This window comes from Paroedura picta, chromosome 9, assembly GCF_049243985.1.
Source record: "Paroedura picta isolate Pp20150507F chromosome 9, Ppicta_v3.0, whole genome shotgun sequence".
NCBI lineage: Eukaryota > Metazoa > Chordata > Lepidosauria > Squamata > Gekkonidae > Paroedura > Paroedura picta.
Genome location: NC_135377.1, coordinates 49,165,168 through 49,184,766, shown reverse-complemented (window position 1 = coordinate 49,184,766; position 19,599 = coordinate 49,165,168). Strand labels below are relative to the sequence as shown.

General features: G+C 41.0%; 1 protein-coding gene across 1 annotated transcript in view; it reads right to left on the bottom strand.

Annotated features, from left to right (window-relative positions):
- Positions 1–19,599, bottom strand: part of PTPRM (protein tyrosine phosphatase receptor type M) — a 525,104-nt gene that overhangs the window by 75,120 nt on the left and 430,385 nt on the right. The window contains exon 21 of the mRNA XM_077352746.1: positions 2,396–2,483. Within this exon, the coding sequence (XP_077208861.1) occupies positions 2,396–2,483 (88 nt within the window). The remainder of the gene's footprint in view (positions 1–2,395; positions 2,484–19,599) is intronic.

The following is a 19,599-nucleotide window of genomic DNA, read 5'->3' as shown; positions in this document are numbered from 1 at the left end:
GCTCACTAAATAAGATGATTTTTCTAATTATTTGTAAAAATCAAAACTCACATTGCTGTTACTATAATACTACTGTAGTAGGCAAGTATAAACATGTTGTGTGATGTGCCCATAACCAAAAACACTGCATGATAATGTAGGATTCTATAGTGTTCAGTGCCAAAGGTCACTTCCATAGGCTGAGGATGTATTGGAGAAATGTGAGCTGAGAACATTTGGAAAGATGGATGCTAGGCAATAGGCCAAAAGACAGTCACAAGGAAAGAAGAAGAAAGATAGTATAGATTTTTTAATATATAATTTTTTTCATTTTATTTAAGCAATAAATGATAGGCAGACCTAGTGCCTGAAGTGTTTATTCTGACAGAATTTGGCCATTCTTATTTATCTGCAGAAAGTTTTATAAGCAAGGAAATATCAGGTTAAAATGTTTATCTAGATTCTAGGGTCCAAACCTTTTATAATCAAAAAAATTAAAATGTCAAATCACATCAAAACTCAAAGCAAGAGACAAAGAGCCAGTATACAAAAGCCCACTTGTGTAAGTAGTTATATACAACGTTAAATATACTGTTTCTGTAGCCCCAAGTTTCTGTGATAGTTGCAAGTCTTTTATTGGGGTGGCACATAGAAGGTCTTATTATAAATAACATTAGAATGCTCAGCGGGCAATTTCCCACCCCTCAGAAGCAGTGGGTAACCTCTCACCCCTTTGCAGCAGAAGGAGCAAAATTGTGAGTGAGGTGGCATTGTGCAATGAGACCCAGAAGTGACATCATCACATGGAATGATGCTATAGGAATTCCATCCAGTACATAGGAGCACCCTGCACAATTGTTTCAGTACACTAATGTCACTCTGTGCATGGGGCAGACTTGGATTACTGGCATATGCTTACCTCTGTTTTTTCCCTTTTCCTACATATTTTAAATACGCCCTTTACAGAACAATCCTAAGCAGGACTACTCAGAATCCTACTTAAGTTTATTCATAGAAAAGCCTTCCTAACTGTTAGCCTCACAAATTTCCCCCAACCATTTCCTTCACAGGCTGGTTACTCTAGCACCTATCTTATAATTCACTTTTATTTAAATATTTCATTTAGAGCCATATTTGGTTCTGTACTAACCCATACTTGATTCTAGGGCAGGCTTTCTCAACCAGGGTCTCATGAGACCCTGGGGTTTCTTGATGGCCCTATAAGGGTTACCTGAGTGGGTGGGAGCTAATTAATTTTAATACATATTTTAAATTGGTTAAACATTATGGGGTGATATGACCATATATGATCATGTTGACTTCCCAAAATGGCCAATAATGGGCCTAAGAGGGGTCCTGGGTGGGCATGTACACAGCTATGCTTCCCAACCATATTCCGCATGATCATATCACTTCTGGGGTTTCTCAAAGCCTGAAGAATGCTTCAGGAGTTTCTCAAAGAAAGGGTGCTCTAGGGCTCTGAGCTAGAGCATGTATAATTTCTCTGGCAAGGCTGTAAGTTTATAAGTACTGCTTAGCTCCAATGACATATTTAGTTACAGCTGATTAGCTTAAGGTGACCAGATTGTCCCACTTTTGGAGGGACATCTGGGGGCACCTGGCAAATTGTACTTATGTTGAAATTTAAAAAATATATTACAATACTATTTTTGTGTTCTATGTGTTCTATAAAACTTTTTGTGCTCCATATAGACCAAATTTTTAATCAAGAACCCCCCCTGGTCAATGGTGTCCCGCTTTACCAATGTTAAAATCTGGTCACCTTAGATTAGCTTCATGCTTGCTATTTGCACAGAGCTCTAAAGACAACCAGCGTAACACAGCACAACTAAAAGCCAATTGGATCCTACCACTCCTCATATGCTATGAGGAATCTTGTTTTAACAACAAGATTTCATACTTAATGGGAGTGATTCGTCCTTACTGAAATATAGTCCATAGACTAGATTGTATTTACTTATTTTTTATGTATTACATTTCTATACCGCTCTCCTAGAAAGCCAACTCAGGGCAGTGTACATCATAGTTGTACTATACTGTACCACCTAAGTAGGACCCCAACTTGTTCAATCCTCAATTTCATAGTAAATTAGATATTTGTAGATATTAACTTTTATCTTTTTCCACATTTCAAATCTAATCTTTTCAGAACGAGCAATGATCTTTCAGTTAGTCATTTTGTTCAAGCGCATTAGGATCCTAGAACTCATAAGTAAAGTACTATATTTTTATTAAAGACTTTGGAATATTACAATGTTTATTTCTCCCTTACTATTTATAACAGCCAGGACTCTGTTTTTACTCCAGACATCAAGAGATCAGAATATTGGTGGGCAGTCTTGTCAGTTACTAAAAGGAAGTTACACAGTAGTACAATTATACTGCCAACACTTACATGCAATGATATTCCCGTATCTATTCTTCATTCGGTTCTCATCTTTTTTAGCTGAGTCCCATGGTGCAGACTGTCCTTCAAAGAAGCTCTGAAAAAAACAAAAACAAGTAAAAATAACACCAATGGAAGGAATATCTAGCCACAGAACCATTATAAACTGTAATTATAAGTTGCTATGGCATTTGCTGTGTGTCTTAGTATTACCTTCAATGGTTCTCTAAAAAGAGATGAGTTTAGTGAAAAATATAAGGAATGACTGAAATTGTAATTAGACTTTTTACTTGACTAGTTGCCTGATAAATCATTACATTTTAGGAGCTATTCATAATATTTATTAATATCATCATTCTGTTCTATAAACATAATTTCTATACATAGTTAAACACAGGCTGACACTACAGTAAAGTTAAATTATAGCGGTGATACTATGAATAGGAAAACCATGGAGAATGGTTTTAAAGAATATTCTGCAGAATTGTTATTAATGGAAAGTTGAAAGACTTTTGACACACTAATCCTCATGGCTCAGTGAGGTCCACTGTGATGTTTAAATTTTCACAAAACACATTAAATGAACAGAGTATTTCCTAAGTGTACCTTGCACATATATGTTTCTACCAATTCCAAGACTGACCATTCTAAATGTTCATCCAGCGAAGGTAGGAATATAGTTTTAAAATGGTAACAAATTATATAGATACAATTAATAAATCCATATCAATCTTTTGATAACTGTCTTCCAAACAGAGTTTGGCTGTCAAGCAGGCCAAATTGTAACAATCACAATCAATATAAGCCCAAGTTTATAGTAACAGATTAAGCCCCCTCACTGAGCTCCAATCATACATAATGAAACAGTGAAGAAGGGGGCACAAACACATATTCTATAACCAGGTCCCCCAAAGTGGGGCCTTTGGCTACCATGGTTCTCACCAGATCCTTTCTTGGTACCTATCAAGCTTTTTCAGAAAGTGGGCAGGGCCACTGAAAGGCAGGGGTTGTTACTGGCTGACCTTATTCAAATGAAAGGGTTTTCCACTGGATGATCAGAAGGACTGGTAAGCACTTTTGCTTTCCTTTTCCTTTCAGGCTTCTCAAGAAGTATGAGGGAGGAGGAATTCCATATAGTTCTGCCTCTTGTGGAAACTATTTGTGATTTGGCTCCTCCTCCTACAGCAGCCACTATTTGGTTGAAGTTCAACATCTCTCAGAATTCCAAATGTGCCTGAAGGCTCAAAACTTTGGGGACTCCTGTTCTATATGAATGGTGGTGCTTCACTAAGCTAACCAGTTTTTCCACAAAGATAGATCAGTATGGGTTGCTGTGTTAGTCTGTAGCAGTAGAAAAGAGAAAGAGTCCAATAGCACCTCAAAGACTATCAAAATCTGTGGCAAAATTTGAGAGGGGGTAAAGAATCTGAAGAAGTGATCAGTGACTCACAAAAGCTCATACCTTGCCACAAATGTTGCAAGTCTTTAAGATGCCACTGGACATTTAGTCTTTCCATAGGTACCAGCAATGTTCTCCATTTGCATGCAACAGGCATACACACATATTTTATTAAAACCATTATTTACAATACCTCAAAAGATTATTGAATTGCTAGGAAGAGAAAAATGTGTTTTCACCCCACGTACGTGGTGCTTTAACCACTGTACTAAATGATTTATTTAATCAGGTTTATCTAAGTAGTAATCTATTAAGGTTAGGAGAACGCATTAGTCATTTATAGCTCTGTTGCCAGAAGAACGGCATTCCCTTACTAGTGGCAATAATGTCTTCCAAAATGCCACTGTCCAGACTGAAAGACTGTGCCCAAAAGCAACCTGAAGAAGTACTACAATCCATTCTGTCTATAAATTTGTGTATCAAGCAACATTAAATTAAAAAAAAATCTTTCCCTGTGTACATCATCTTAAAAGTCTATCAAAGTTCCATTAAGCTCAGGCGAGGAGAAAGACAGGCCTTTTTATGTGCATCATTTACCTAAGTCAAAACAGCTTTGGGAAGAGTTATTTGCCATGCTTTAGAAGCGCCTGTGAAGTATTCTGCGTACATGTAGCTTCCACATGATGCAAATAGTTCAGGAAAATGGTATGGGCAAAAAGCAGAAGCCCATTGTCCCTCCATGTTTTACTAGTATTTGAATTTATATGTGAATTCTGTACTTGAGATTTTAATGTGCTGGAAGCCACCCCAACACTATTGATAGAGGGAGAGCCTAGAAATGAATGAATGAATCCATCCATTCATGCATGCTGTGATCCTGAACTTAATGGGCCTATAGTTTGGCCTTCTTTAGCGATTGAAATACAAGAAATGATGGTATAATCCCATTGCAAAGGTGGCTACTACCAGGAATGAAGTTTACATGTTTTGCTATTCTATATCTTTAATGCAGTGTTTTAGGTTCACTTCTCTAGTAACTGATTAAGGAAATTCGAGCATTTAGCAGAAAGCTAAAAAAATAATAAAAAGAGTGCATTGGGATTCTTCTGAACTGAAAGTGGTAGTTTCCAGGTATTTCTAGAGTTTTAGAATTATCAGACAAATGGGTCCCCAAAATCCAGGAATTCCAATAAAAATAAAAATTGGGATTCTTGATTTTGCTGCTCCTTGGTGTATTATAAGGGTGGAATGGATTGTCATAATGTGTTATGAGGGTGGTATAAGGGGGTTGTTACGAAGGTCGCTGAAGGAGAGTTAGAGGTGGTAGACAGCTGCACCACTCCATATAAAGGGTCACATGGCCCTGCTCAGCCCACCTAAAGGCCTGGCAGCCAATCATGGAGCCCCCCCCCCAAAAAAAAAAAGCAGTGAGAAACCAAGAGCAAGAACCTCCTGAAACAGGGGGAATCAGGTGACACTGGCCACTTAGGGATCTCTTCCAGCATACAGTGGCCAGGAAAGATGCTTAATGAGCTGGGTTTGCTGGTCTCAGGTTTCAAACCCAGAATACCAATGGGACAGACAGAATGCAAGGTCAGACAGTTCAGTGAGTCAAGGGTATCACCAAAAGGAGCAGATCACACATGGCTACGAAGTTGCATCCGCAACCCAGCCTTCCTAGCCCCATGTTAATATAGGCTGTCAGCAGCCTCTGCATCCTCACTATGATGACTCATAGACTTCTGCAGTCAGCAACTGACTTGCTAACCTGGCATTGTACCTTTAAACTGGAGCTCTCTTTGAGCAGGTAGCCAGCATTGCTTAATTGGATCAAGTGAGCCAGCTAGATTGATAGAACAGGGAGCTCCAGCTGGAGGATGGGCAGAGGAATGAGAGGCATCTGCAACAACTTTGGAGTCTAAGCCCTCGTTTGTCTGCAGTGCCATTTCCTTCTGCTGGTCAGAGCTCTCTGACTGTTGAACATCTGGCTGAGTTAAACTCTCATCCAGCTGAAGGTTGGGTGATGCTGGGAGCCTCTGGCAAAACTCTTCCTCTGAGAAGTCCTCACTAACAGGTCCTGGGCTCAAAACACATGGCAAGGACATGGTCATAGCACTTAGAAATGAGCTAGTGGAGGTAGTGAGTAGTGAAATGGTGATGGCTAACTGAGTAGTGAACTAATGAGCTAGTGGAGGTAATGAGTAGTGAACTGGTGATCTCAAACTGGCATTGAGAAGAAGCCAAGGAGTAAAAGGACAGCCTATACATTTCTAGTGTGTTGACTTGTCTTTTATTTTATTTAAATTTTATTATTAGATTTATATCCCGCCCCTCCCAACAAAGTCAGCTCAGGGTGGCTTACAGAATAAAATGGGCAACAGCCCCATAAGTCATAACAGTAAAATCAGAAATCTCCCTCACTCCTAGTCTAACAATTTAAAACAATTTTTTTTTTGGCACTGCATAAATAATGCCCCTCCCAGGGAGATAGGACTACTGGCCCTGTAGACTTCACAGTGTAACATGGCAACCTCAAAATGTCAGTAAGAAGACCATATTTCTTTCTGAAACTAATCTATTCTAAAAGCAATTTCTACAGAAACTATTTTAATTGACGTTTAGCAGTTTCTTCCCTTTAAGATTCTAATAGAAGGCTTTTCAAAAGGGATTTTTTTTCTAAGGGAGAAACATGGTCTTAATCTGAAGAATATAATATAAAGAATGATTAAAATACATATCTAGCAACCAATTCTTTGGCACAGTAGTTAAATGTAACCTAAAGCCATTTGACTTCCAGTTTTATGTCTAAGACAATGAACATAGTGAGGTGATAGGATTTTATCATCCTCCTTTTGCAGAAAGAATCCCCTAGGTACAATATGCCCATTTATGCTGTAATTAATGTAAAAAGGCAATATGTGTACCTAAAATTCAAATTTAGTCTCAAGCATTAGTTCTTTTCTTTCCTGAAATAAATGTACTTTTGGAAGGGCTGAATGGGTGTTCTCCTTGCAGCGTATTTGGCATTTTCACAAATAAATCTACTTTTTAGTCTTTATAAAGTGTTGTTTCTGACTGTATCACACACATTTTGCTGCAAGTTGGTGAACCTTGGAGGAACTCATAATAGTGGCAAGTCTATAATATTATACAATGAAACTACACAAGTTCAATGAATATCAACTACTTTATGTTTTCAGAACTATCTCTGAGTGCAGTGTGTAAAGAAATTGAACATCCCACATACACATATTTTTCCTGAGCAAGATGCATGCCGTGATTCAATAACCTTTTCCAGATCCCCCCTCCCCTCCTTTCCCCTCATCAATTTCCACAAGATATAATTACATATCCCAATTGCACAACCCAAGAGATTGCAAGTATAAAATGGCACAAAGCTATTTAAAATGAGAGCTCCCAGCTCCCACAAATGGATATATTATTACCCAGAAGGGTGCAGATGTCAGGCTTATATATTATGTACGCAGGTTTTTCATGCAGCATGGATAAACATTTTCGGAGGTTTAGTACCCTTTTCCAGTTCAGCTCTATAAAATACAACTAAATGAGTATACTGGATGAAAGGGATCAGAACTTGTTGCATCACAATTTAGGACCATTTTAAACATTCAAGAGAATAAAGCGATAAGGATTTTCAGGCTACCAGTGGAGGGGTGCATGACTGAAAAATACATGCCCTTGATGCACACAAATAAGCATACTGGAGAGAAGAATTTGTATCATCCCTGAAAGAGTATTCAAACATGCAACTCTGCATCTTGGAATTCAGGCCACGAGATGAATATATAGATGGTTCTTTAGAGATGTTGAGTCTTCTGTTTGTCTGTCTTTTGGTCGAATGGATTCTAGCCAAATATCTAATGTCAATATGCAAGGGGTGCCATGCTGGGTAATTGTATGTGTAACTTATGGTAACCATCACATTTGTAGAAAAATACAATAAAAAGGGGGGGTTAACTAGCCAAACAGAATACAAAGGTCTTCCTTACTGAGGGGGAATATGCTCTAATACAAAATGCTGTTAGAGTTTGCTTGGCTAGTGGGGGTTCTTTGGTGGTGGATTGGGTCTGAAAGTGTACCATGTGGGTATAGCCCTATGTTCCCGCATCACCTGGCTGGCAGATTTCTTCAATGGTGGTTTGGGCGTGGTCACCTAGTTGGTGTAGACCATGTTGGAAATGCGCCAAGCCACAATTGACCATCTGGCTGGTGGCCTTGTCCCATGCAGAGATAGGGACTGATAGGGAAGGAGGGGTTTCCCTTCTCTTATAAGTCTTGTGGTCTCATAGATACTGCTTCTAGTCTCAAATATTGTTACCCAATTTCACCTCCATCAGATTTCAGGTTGTCTGAATCTTAATAAGACGAATTCTTTAAAGAATGCATCAGTTTAAGGATGACTAAAAAGGAGCTAATGCAGATAGCAATCAATTTCTTAAGCAATCTGTGAAACATTTAATGGGATGAGGTATGAAGCAGCATTTCTCTTGGGTATCTTCCAATTTGTACCATGACAATTGTTCCGAATGAGATTCCCCCTCCCCCAACTGTGTTCTACTCCTCTGAAATGAGCAAATCAGGACCACAGCAAAATAATGAGCAGCAATTCCCCTCAAGTCCAAGTTCTAGAATGTAAACAAAACAAGAGAGATCAGAGGAGCATAAAAATACACCCAGTGCTTATTGTCCTCTTGATAAACCTATTTTGTTTCAAAATATTCGAAGTCCTCTACTTTGGGGAGTTTCTGCATACTCAGAAAAGTTTGGCAAATCATACTTAAAGACGTCTCAAAGTAGCTTACAATTGTCTTCCCTACCTTTCTGCAGGTGGGGCTGAGAGAGCTCAGGAAGAACTGCCCTATGAGATAATCCATAAGAGAACTGTGACTAGTCCAAGGTCACCAAGCTGCTGTATGTGGAAGTGTGGGGAATCAAACCCTAGATTAGAAGCCTTCACTCTTAACCACTACACCATGCTGGCTGAAGATGGGTGGAGGTGGCTTTGTCACAAAACTATTAAAATTAAGGATAATAATTTTTAAATAATAGGGGAAAGGAGTGCAGCCTCTAAATAGTAAAAAAGCAAAAACAAATAAAAACCACACTACACTCAATCTGATTTTAGCTGACCAACTGTTCATGATATTTAAGCTGATAAACATACGAGTGAGCAGAAACTAACGATAAATAGTGGCAGGACACAGTAGCCTTGCTGCTTTTAGCTTTCAAAATGACCAGTGAATTCTTCAGTTAAACATACACTATGTAAGCACTGAAAAATGGAACAATACTGGTATGTGAAAATTCCTTGCAGCAATGGATAGGATGAGTACATCACCAGTAAAAACTACACAGCAGACAGCTACAAAATGAAATACATGATACAGAGCAGATCTGAGAGAAAAAAAAAACATTGCATTGTCACTAATTATATCACAGACATTACTTAATAGGTGTGGTTAACGTCCACACAATTAAATCAGCAATAGAGGGAAATCTTCATGTCAGGATCTCCATGCCTGAGGGATCTCACACTCTCCTGCAATCCTGCATTGAGTTTCAACCCCCCCCCCCCGACCACCTTTGTGGCCTCAGAGTTCATGGAGGGAAAAAAAAGGTTATCTTCACCTTTTGCTTTCATTTTCTCAACCAGTCTGTCTTCTTTACCAGATAGGACAACTGGTTCTCATCCTTGGCCATTGGGGTGCTTCCCTTTTATCCTTCCCCATTAACTCTGTCACTTCCAGCCCCTGACTGGCCTGTCCACCTGATCCTCAGATCTTAAATAGGGCTCTGCCCAGATCATAGCTTCTTTCTTCCATTCCAGCAGCCAGTATCCCTAAGACTTAGGTAAGTCCACCCAGGCTGGTGATTACAGGGCAGGGTCTTTTTGTTATTGGACATTCTTTCCAGAATGTCCCTGTCTTCTAGAAGGGCACAGAGAGGCACCTCCCAACCCAAAGGAACAGGTTAGACACCTTCCTCGCCCCTGCCCCCTCCTCCTTAGAGAGCTAGTAACTGGCCTCATCAGCTTTCACCCAGCCACTTGTTCTGGCAGTGGCAGGGCCTTCTCCTCCTGCTGATTCCATGTTTTTCTCAGCTTCCAAGAGGAGAAGGAAGTGGTGCTGATGGTGGACTTGCAGCTGCAAGCCCATACTCCCTCATCCAAGGAAGACATTTCAGGTGAAATATTTATGCATTATTTCTTTATTTATAATCCACCTTTTCATGGAGACTCAGGGCAAATTATATTGTGTAAACATAGTCAACAGGATGGACATGCAAGAAAAGGTGTAACAGGGTTTGGACCATTTCATTATAGTGCAGTCATATTACCTGTGTTAAAAATACACAGTGAAAAGCCAGGAAAACAGTAGGCTTCTGAACTCTAACAGGTAGGCCATTTTGCAAGATGAGGGCTACAGCAGATAATGCACATTTACAAACAGTTGTGGATCTTGCTCATGTGCAAGGTAGTACTTGTAGAAGGGCCCTGCTTGGATAAGTGGAACTGTTGTGGTGGCGTATAGGAACAGAAGTGGTCCTGCAGATTTGAGGCTCCAAAGTTATGAAGGGATTTGTATGTTGATATCCAATACCTTTAATTGCACTGTTTGCTTCCCTCTCAGCTGACATTAGGAGCTGCTAGAGATCATTATGGCATAGAGGACATGATGGCACATGTTCCTGGAAGGCAAAACTTTGCCTAGATGGTCACTTTGAGGTGAGGCAGAACAGGTCATGCAGGAGGGGAAATCAAATTCTGAGCACTTGCAGAATGGGAATAATATGGATGCTCTATCAAACTCCTGTTAGTAATTGACCTGTGGCTTCCAAGTTGGCTTTGAAGGGAGACCTATATAGAGTGCATTACAATGCTTGTTTTGTTATATGTTCCATTTTTCTTTTGCACCTTAGCACCCTTCCCTTTCCTTAGGCTTGCAAACAATATGGGCATAAATAAGTTGGCTCGTTATTGTGAAGCAATGATTTAAATGAGACAGAGGGAGCTATAACAGTGATTAAACACACCAATTGTAGCAGTATCTAATGCAGTCTCCAACCACTCAGTTGGAAAAACACTTATATACTCTTCCCACAAAAATAAAAAGTCTGCCAAAGCAATTGCCATTTTTCATGAAATCAGTAATCGAAGAAAATATGTAGAAACTAGTTGATTGTACTCATCAATTAAACACTGTGGTTTCAACATCCCACTGCAAGTATTCTATTTCAAGCTGCTTATATAACAGCAATTAGAGGAATATCTTTCTCCAAGTTTTATGCTAAATAAATTAAATACTGAAAGTTTAGGAATATGATAGGCATGGCTGTTCTTTCAAGATTTTACTTTGTCACTAGGGTTGAGATGTTTCCTAATTCTCATTAACATTTTCAGCAGTCACTTCCCTCTTCCACCTGTGCCCTTGCACACTTTTTTTTTGGCATTTTCTGTATACCAAAAGCATTGCACTCAATTTTAAGTAGCTTTTGCAAAAAACTGGACTTGCAGTTACTAAAGGAGAGACCTTGTACTCCTAGTGGCTGCAAGGGTCTTCACAGGAACATCTTGGAGGGCCCACGTCCAGCCTGTGCTGAGGCAGGCCCGGATCCAGTTCAAGGTTTTGGTTTTGACCTTTAAGGCCCTTCAAGGTCTGGGACCCACATACCTGAGGAACTGCTTGTCGCCCTATGTTCCCTGCAGAGCTTTGCGCTCTGTGGGTATCAACTCGGTGGTCATTCCTGGCCCCAGAGAAGCTCACCTGGCCTTGACTAGGGCCAGGGCCTTTTTGGGCCTGGCCCTCACCTGGTGGAATAAGCTCCCAGAAGAGCCATGCAGTACCTGCAGGAGCTTTCGCCATTCTGCAGGTCCTGCAAGACAGAGCTCTTACGCCAATTCTACGTATGAGGCCAGGGCAGTGAGATCAGTTGCCCACCCCCCCTTTAAGAAGTAGATACAACCACTGGAACATCTGATGGTGTTCAGTTATGGCTCCCTCTCACCTCCACCGCTGGAAGTTGTGTTGGTGGGGAAGGTAGATGAGTTATACTGCTATGTTGTATATTATGTCTCCTTATTTAATGTTTTTAATGGGTTTTTATTGAACTGATATTGTAACCTGCTACAAGGCAGCTTTCCAGGAGTGGTGGGAAACAACAATAACAACAACAACAGCAGCAGCAGCAGCAGCAACAGCAACAACAACAACAACAACAACAACAACAACCAACAAGCATTTTAAAACTGAAGTTTAAAAACATCAGGATGAAGGAAGACAGCATAGTATAGCCTGACCTTTAGATCTTGAAAGCTAAGCAGGGTTGTAATAGGATGGAGGACCACCGAAAGAAGACTGCAGAAGATGGCAATGACAAACCACTCTGTTTCTCACTTGCCTTGAAACCCCTGGCTGGAGTCGCCTAAGCCTCTTGCAACTTAACAGCACTTATGCAAGCGTGTAATAGCACTTAGATTAAGAGAGTAATTCTAAACAGGATTGCTCATGGAAAGACCCATTTTATTTGTTGGGGTTTATGCCCAGAAGTGTGTAGCTGAAATCCTGTGGAAACATCTCCTAGCTGCAGAATTACAGACGAATCCTGTAAAATCTTTTATTTTGACCTCCTGATCTTCTTGTCCACTGTATATCTTTCTGCTGCAATTTTATTGTATATGTAGCCCAATAAGTCTTATTTGCTGGTGCATTTCATTTGCACTGATCCCTGCCTCAACTGGAATACTGTGATGAAAAGTCCAGTGCCACTCCCCTGATTGTCTGTTGCAAAAATAAATCACCAGAACCATCACTGTTTTATGCTCTATTTCTAATTTGAGTTTTTCAAGGTTTAGCCATTTATCCTCCTTATGTCCTCCTGTACTAGATTAAGGAGTCCTCTAATACACCACACTTTCTCTACAACAGATTACTTATATTTTTAAAAGGCTTTCTGTTTGATGTACTAATCAGAGAGAAGTATCTTCTGCTAGATTTCCCCTGCATTAAAAAAAAATACAATTTAAAGGATGCAAACTAGAAATGGATATATGATATAGACGACTTGTGGAATCCTGGGCAGGGTAGCTGTCCCCCAAAGGCAGCCGTTCCATATGTATTCCACGCTTGTTACGTAGTTTTTTAAACAGTAATATGTCTACTTTCCCACAATTAGAATCCATGGTTTATAATCATGAAAAACTAAAGCAATAAATCCATTTTAAATCTGACAGCAATAAGGAAAGCCAAAGGAGAGGCCAAATGAAGGCCTCTGACAGAGACTCACACCTTTCTTAGATATGGGATTGGAGGTTGTGGGTGAGCAGAGGCCTCAGAACATACCTGGCTAAATAGGAGAAGGGCTTTTGTCAACTTCACACAAAAAATGTCCTTAAACAAAACTGGAAAAGTGAGTTACTGAAATATATAAGAGGTTATGTTATTACTACAAGTCTTATTATGAAGAGCATATTAAATTAATGATTACTTAAGTCATTTATATAAGCATACAAATCCCATAACCAAAATTAACTGTATTTTTTCCTGTGCACCCTAATAATTTTTATGTAGTACTATTTTAAAACTTGGTACTACTAGAGAATTATGTAGTACTATTTTAAAACTTTATACTACTGTGTACTTCAGAAAACCATGGGAGGAAAACCTTGCTGTCTTACACCATATGTCTTTACCAGTAGGAAGAGGTAGGGGATCTGTCTGACACAAACTCATCTTTAATAGTGTAGAAACAATGTTAATAAGTGATGCTCAAAATTTGTACACCAAAACCAAATACTGATTAGACACAGTGCCCTGAAGGAAGATAAATACTTTACAGTGGTCCCCAACCTTTTTCAGGACGGGGATTGGGGGGGAGAGGGAAACCTGGGGGGAAAGAGGGAGAGTGGCGCTCGCCACACGGGGTTCACCAGCGAGTGCAAATGCGCAGGCGTGGCAGCTCTGCACCTGCGCGTTTGGGCATGCTGGTGAGCGGTGTGTGGCAAGTGCTGCTCTCCTGCTTCCCCCCCAGTCCCCGGGCTTTCCTCTCTCCTAGGCTTGAGTGATTAGTCCGCTGAAGTCCGCCGATCGCTACAGGCACAGTGAGCACCGCACCATGGGGGGGGGAGGGTGGCGTGCCCAGTGGCCTCCCCCCCCGGTACCGAGGGCTCTACTGCCTGGTACCGGGCCATAGCCTGGGGGTTGGGGAACACTGTGTTTAGAACATACAGTGTATTTTGTGCTGGTACTCATCATATGTGTGAGATAAGCCTCCAGCCTTCTAATATCATAAACTCTACTTCAAATGAGTTTTTAAAAATCTGCTGCCTTTCCCTTAGAATCATAGAATCCGAAGATACCTCCTGGGTCATCTAGTCCAACCCCCTGCACTATGCAGGACAGTCACAACCCTATCGCTCATCCACTGTAACCTGCCACTTCCTTGAATCTTCACAGAATCAACCTCCCTGTCAGATGGCTATCTTGCCTCTATTTAAATATTTCCAAAGATGGAGAACCTACCACTTCCCGAGGAAGCCTGTTCTACTGAGAAACTGCTCTGACTGTCAGGAACTTCTTCCGGATTTTTAGATGGAATTTCTTTTTAATTAATTTCATCCCATTGGATCTTGTCCATCCCTCTGGGGCAAGAGAGAACAACTCTACTCCATCCTTTTAAATATTTGAAGATGGTTATCAGATCCCGTCTCAGTAGTTTCCTCTTCAGGCTGGAGGGACCAAGTAGACCAAACTCCCCCAACCTTTCCTCATACGTCTCGGGTCTCCAAACTGCTCACCATCTTTGTTGCCCTCCTCTGGACATGCTCCAGTTTGTCTACATCCCTCTTCAACTGGGGTGTCCAAAACTGAACACAGTACTCCAAGTGAGGCCGAACCAGACACAGTAAAGTGGTACTATCATCTCCTGTGACCTGGACATGATACAGCCCAAAATTCCATTTGCCTTTTTAGCCACTGAGTCACACTGCTGACTCATGATCAATGCATGGTCTACTAAGACTCCTACATCCTTTTCGCACATACTACTGCCAAGACAAGCCTCCCTCATCCTATATTAGTGTCTATCATTTTCCTAAATGCAGTACTTTACATTTGTCCCTATTGAATGTCATTTTATTCAGTTTAGATCAGTTTATTCAGTTTAGTTCTCGAGCCTATCAAGATCATCCTGTATTCTGATTCTGTCTTCTGTTGTGTTTCTATCCCTCCCAGTTTAGTATCATCTGCAAATTTAATATTTCCTCTAATCCCGCATCCAAATCATTTATAAATATGTTGAACAACACAAGCCCTAGGACAGATCCTGGGACACTCCACTTGTCACTCTTCTCCAAGAGGATGCTGACCCATTAACAAGTACCCTTTGGGTATGATCGGTCAACCAGTTATTGATCAACCTGACAGAATTAGGATCCATACCACATTTTACCAGCTTGTCAGCAAGAATATCATGTGGAACCTTATCAAAAGCTGTACTGAAATCCAGATAAACCATGTCTACAACATTCCCTTGATCCAGCAAGTTAGTCACTTTCTCGAAAGAAAGAGACAAGGTTGGTCTGACATGATGTGTTCTTGCAACATCTGTGCTGAGTTTTAGAAATCACAGCTCTGTGTTCCAGCTGCTCAAAGACTGACTGTCTGATATGTTCCAAAATTTTGCCAGCTACAGATGTCAAGCTGATGGGTCAATAGTTACTTGGATTCTTCCATCATTCTCATCTTCTGGCAGCCTCCATATCTCTCCTGTTTTCCTCCTTCCTTCTCTTCTTTTCCATCACCAACAAACCCCACCCTTCTATTCTGTTGTTATAAACCAGTCATACAAAATTCTGTTACAGTTTTTTTTTGCAGTCTTCATCAAAGAAGGACATGGTAACTATAATAGTTATGAACTAAAATATTTGACTATGTCACTGTTCTATAGTGGGAAAAGGAGACACAGGGGGTAACAAAGTGATCCTGTGAGTCCCTGTAGGGTCCCTGCTTCGAAGTGTATCATGCTGAAACATTAAAAATTAAATCCTTATTATAATCAGAGATTATAATGTCTAATGACTAATGTCTAATTTTACTATACTATATTGTATAGTATAGTATTTTCAAACTTGCTTGAGTACACAGACCTAAGCAATGCTAATGTTCTAATAAAACTGGCTACAGTTTACTACTCCCCTCCCATTTTATAGACATGGCGATGGCAGCATCAGCTGGAAAAATAACCTCTTACATCATCCATAGTGTCATACTTACATTAGAAGAAAATACTTCCTTTATTCGGCTAACATCTATTCTTTCTAGCAAGAGGCAAAGCTTCAAGAAGTCAATAGATATAAGTGCGTTTAGCAGCTGTATCTGCCTTTTAACAACATAATTCCCCAACAACTGAGCTGCCAAATTGTAAGAGCTAAATGACACATCAGCAGAAAGCTCACTTACAGCTAGGCTGCACAGGGAATAGCAAGACATATGCAAACATTGCAGCTATGAAACCAAGTAGCGGATCTCATGAGATGTAAAGCCATCCTCCAATACTTGGCATCAAATAGCAAAGCAAACCAATGAAGGAGTATAAACAGCCTTATGAAAAAGGTCTTTGTAATGTGCTCTTTGACTTTCTATCCAATATATTTATTCATGTGTATAGTATAGCCAAGAGATCCTAGGATTGTCTGGTATCCAGGCTTGCCTGGGCTATCCTGGTCAGGCCTATTCAGTCTAAACTTAACAAAAGATAGAAACATGCCCTGGAATAGGTCTTGATGTACCAGACATTGCAGCTCCTTGTTATAGCCTAATTTTTAGGCTGCTAATTTAAAGGCTACTGAAGTGCTTTCCAATATCCAGGAAGATAAGGTACATGGAATTAATTACTTTGAACGACACTTGACATCATAACAAAAAACTTTTACTCCTTTGATCTACAATTTAAATGGTTTGGCTTGAAAGTGCTATCTTGTATTTTCATTCAACAGTATAATGGAGACTCTGAGCTACTCTTCAGTGTAATGAAGGAATGCTGTGGAGCTATACAAGTAGAGGGATGGACAAATATAAGAATGCTAAGCTTACGCTTCCTTCAGTTCCACTCATCTCTCTTTGCTTTCTGAGGCCATCATGGCCTGACCCTCTTGTCCTCTGTTGATCGTGTCTTGGGAGACAAGATTTGTATGTCCACCTCTAAAATGATCCAAGAAAGGTGACTACTGCAATCTATGAAATCAAAGGACTTAGACGAAATCTTTATTTTCAGCATTCTTTAAATTTGAATTCCTAGAAATATTTCCTTCATAGTAAACATAAAGTCTCTGTCATCTGTTGCTCATTAGATCTATTAGCGATTGCTTGAAACAATATACCCAGCAATTGTCTGTTAACAATGTTGTATTAGTAGCTCCAGTAAAGCTGGAGTAGCTTGGACACATTCACATTTAAGACATTTATGTGACCATCTGGGCATGCAGTAATTCTGGAGCCTCACAACCAGCCACTAATCAACCATGTAACTCTATTGCCAGGGGAATAATTCCATTATTATCATGCACTGCAGCCTTCACTTCTGTGGGTGTATGCAAAAACCCTGGATGGTGGAAATGTTCAATTCTTTTGTCACAGGCTGGGAACCATAAGACATGTTTTTGAAGCACTTCTCTTGCAGCTACCACGCACAGGATTGCCAAATTTCTTGTAACAGGACTCCCGTATGATGCCTTTAACATAATGTGAGACAAATGCATATTCAGAGCTAAAGCTCCCCTCCCATACAAATACATTACTGCAACTACATTCTGGAAATGCTGAACTGTTTCTTGTTTGACAGCTGTTAAAGGAACAGATGCCCATTCAGGAAAAAGTTAGCAAACCTAACCACCATATTTTATTTTTTTCTCCTACCTAAACAAGCAACTGAAATCTTCACAGCTTATAGACTCACATACACTTAAGAGCTAACACAAAACCTGAAGGCAAGCAAATACCAACTTTCATGCAGGCAGTGAGTGTGAATGGAAACTTTTGTCTAACAGCATAAGAAAACCTTCCTGACTCAAAACAAAAATCTAGTTAAAGTTTCTTCAATTGAACCAAACATGGAAAAGCAAGGATATAAGCCTGACTGTCAAATGTAGATTAGATTTATCATATTTCCAGTAGCTATGTGGGTTCCATGGATTGAAAAAGTCACGAACAAGCAAATACTATAGTGCAGTGGTCCCCAACCTTTGAGAACCAGTTTGGTGTAGTGGTTAGGAGTGCAGACTTCTAATCTGGCATGCTGGGTTCGATTCTGCGCTCCCCCACATGCAACCAGCTGGGTGACCTTGGGCTCGCCACGGCACTGATAAAACTGTTCTGACCGGGCAGTGATATCAGCGCTCTCTCAGCCTCACCCACCTCACAGGGTGTCTGTTGTGGGGAGAGGAATGGGAAGGCGACTGTAAGCCGCTTTGAGCCTCCTTCGGGTAGGGAAAAGCAGCATATAAGAACCAACTCTTCTTCTTCTTCTTCTTCTTTCTGAGGTTGGGGACCGGCCCGCGGCCTGCGCAGGCCACGCCCACACATCGTAGTGCACCCGCGGGCCGCGCACACGCATCGGGCCGCGCACACGCATCGGGCCGCACCCGTGGGCTGCGCCCGCGCATCGGGCCGCGCCCACACGGGCGCGGCCGGCCCTGCTTCCCTTTCCCCGCCCTCCCGCAGTAAGAAGCTTCCCGGGCCGCAAGCTTGCGGCCTGGGAAGTTTTTTACTGCGGGGGGGGGGCGGGGAGAGGGAGCCGCAGCCCAGCACCATGGCCTTCGCGGCCCGGCACCGGGCCGCGGCCCGCAGGTTGGGGACCACTGCTATAGTGCATAAAGTCTGATAGATCACTGGTAGGCCAAATCATGAAACTCTGACTGACTTACTTTGGCCAAATCATGCGATCCAACTCACTGGAGAAAGCAATTATGCTGGGATTGGTTGGTGGAAAAAGGAAGCCAGGCGACAAAGAACGCGGTGGTTAGATATGATCAAAATGGACACCGGCCAGAATATTATACAACTAAAAGAAGTGGTGCAATATCAGAAATCATGGTGGCAGTTGTGCCATAGGAGTACCAAGAATTGGACTTGATTGAATGGCTAGCATCATCAACATCATTACCTTAGTAATTAACCAGCCAGAGACCCAATGAAGAGCATAATCAGGACATGTTGGAGACACCTGTGTTGGGAGTGAAATCTTTCCACAATTCCTTTGCACAAATATTCAGGAGTGAACAGAAAAATGACAAAAAATGATCCTGAAGCATGTCAAGATGGCTTCTGCTGGGCTACAAGACAACACTATAGGGCCACTGACAACTGATGGTAAGGATGACAATGGGTGGTAGCTCACCCACTGAATCTGCCCATTAACTAGAAACAGAGCAGGAAGAGACAGTGACTGGACAGTTATTTTGTTATGTCTGGGTCAAGTGACAACTGAGGCTTGGGCAGAATTGCTGGTACCTGACTCTGCCTTCTCCTGGCCACCAATGGTCTTCTATGGCAGAGACCCACTGAGAAATTCTCCTGAAAATTAAATGGCCAGTCCACCCCAATATCTGAAGGTGTCGGCAGACTGATGAAAACAAAGGCATGCCTGTAAAGGCAATAATGGAAATACTCCTAAGTTGGATATGAGGGACAACTTCTCATGCCCTGATTATGGTGCAGATTCCCCCAACAGCAAATATACATGTGTTTGTATCAGGGCATGTATTTCAATCAGATGGTTGCCATGCTTGTTCCAGTGAAAT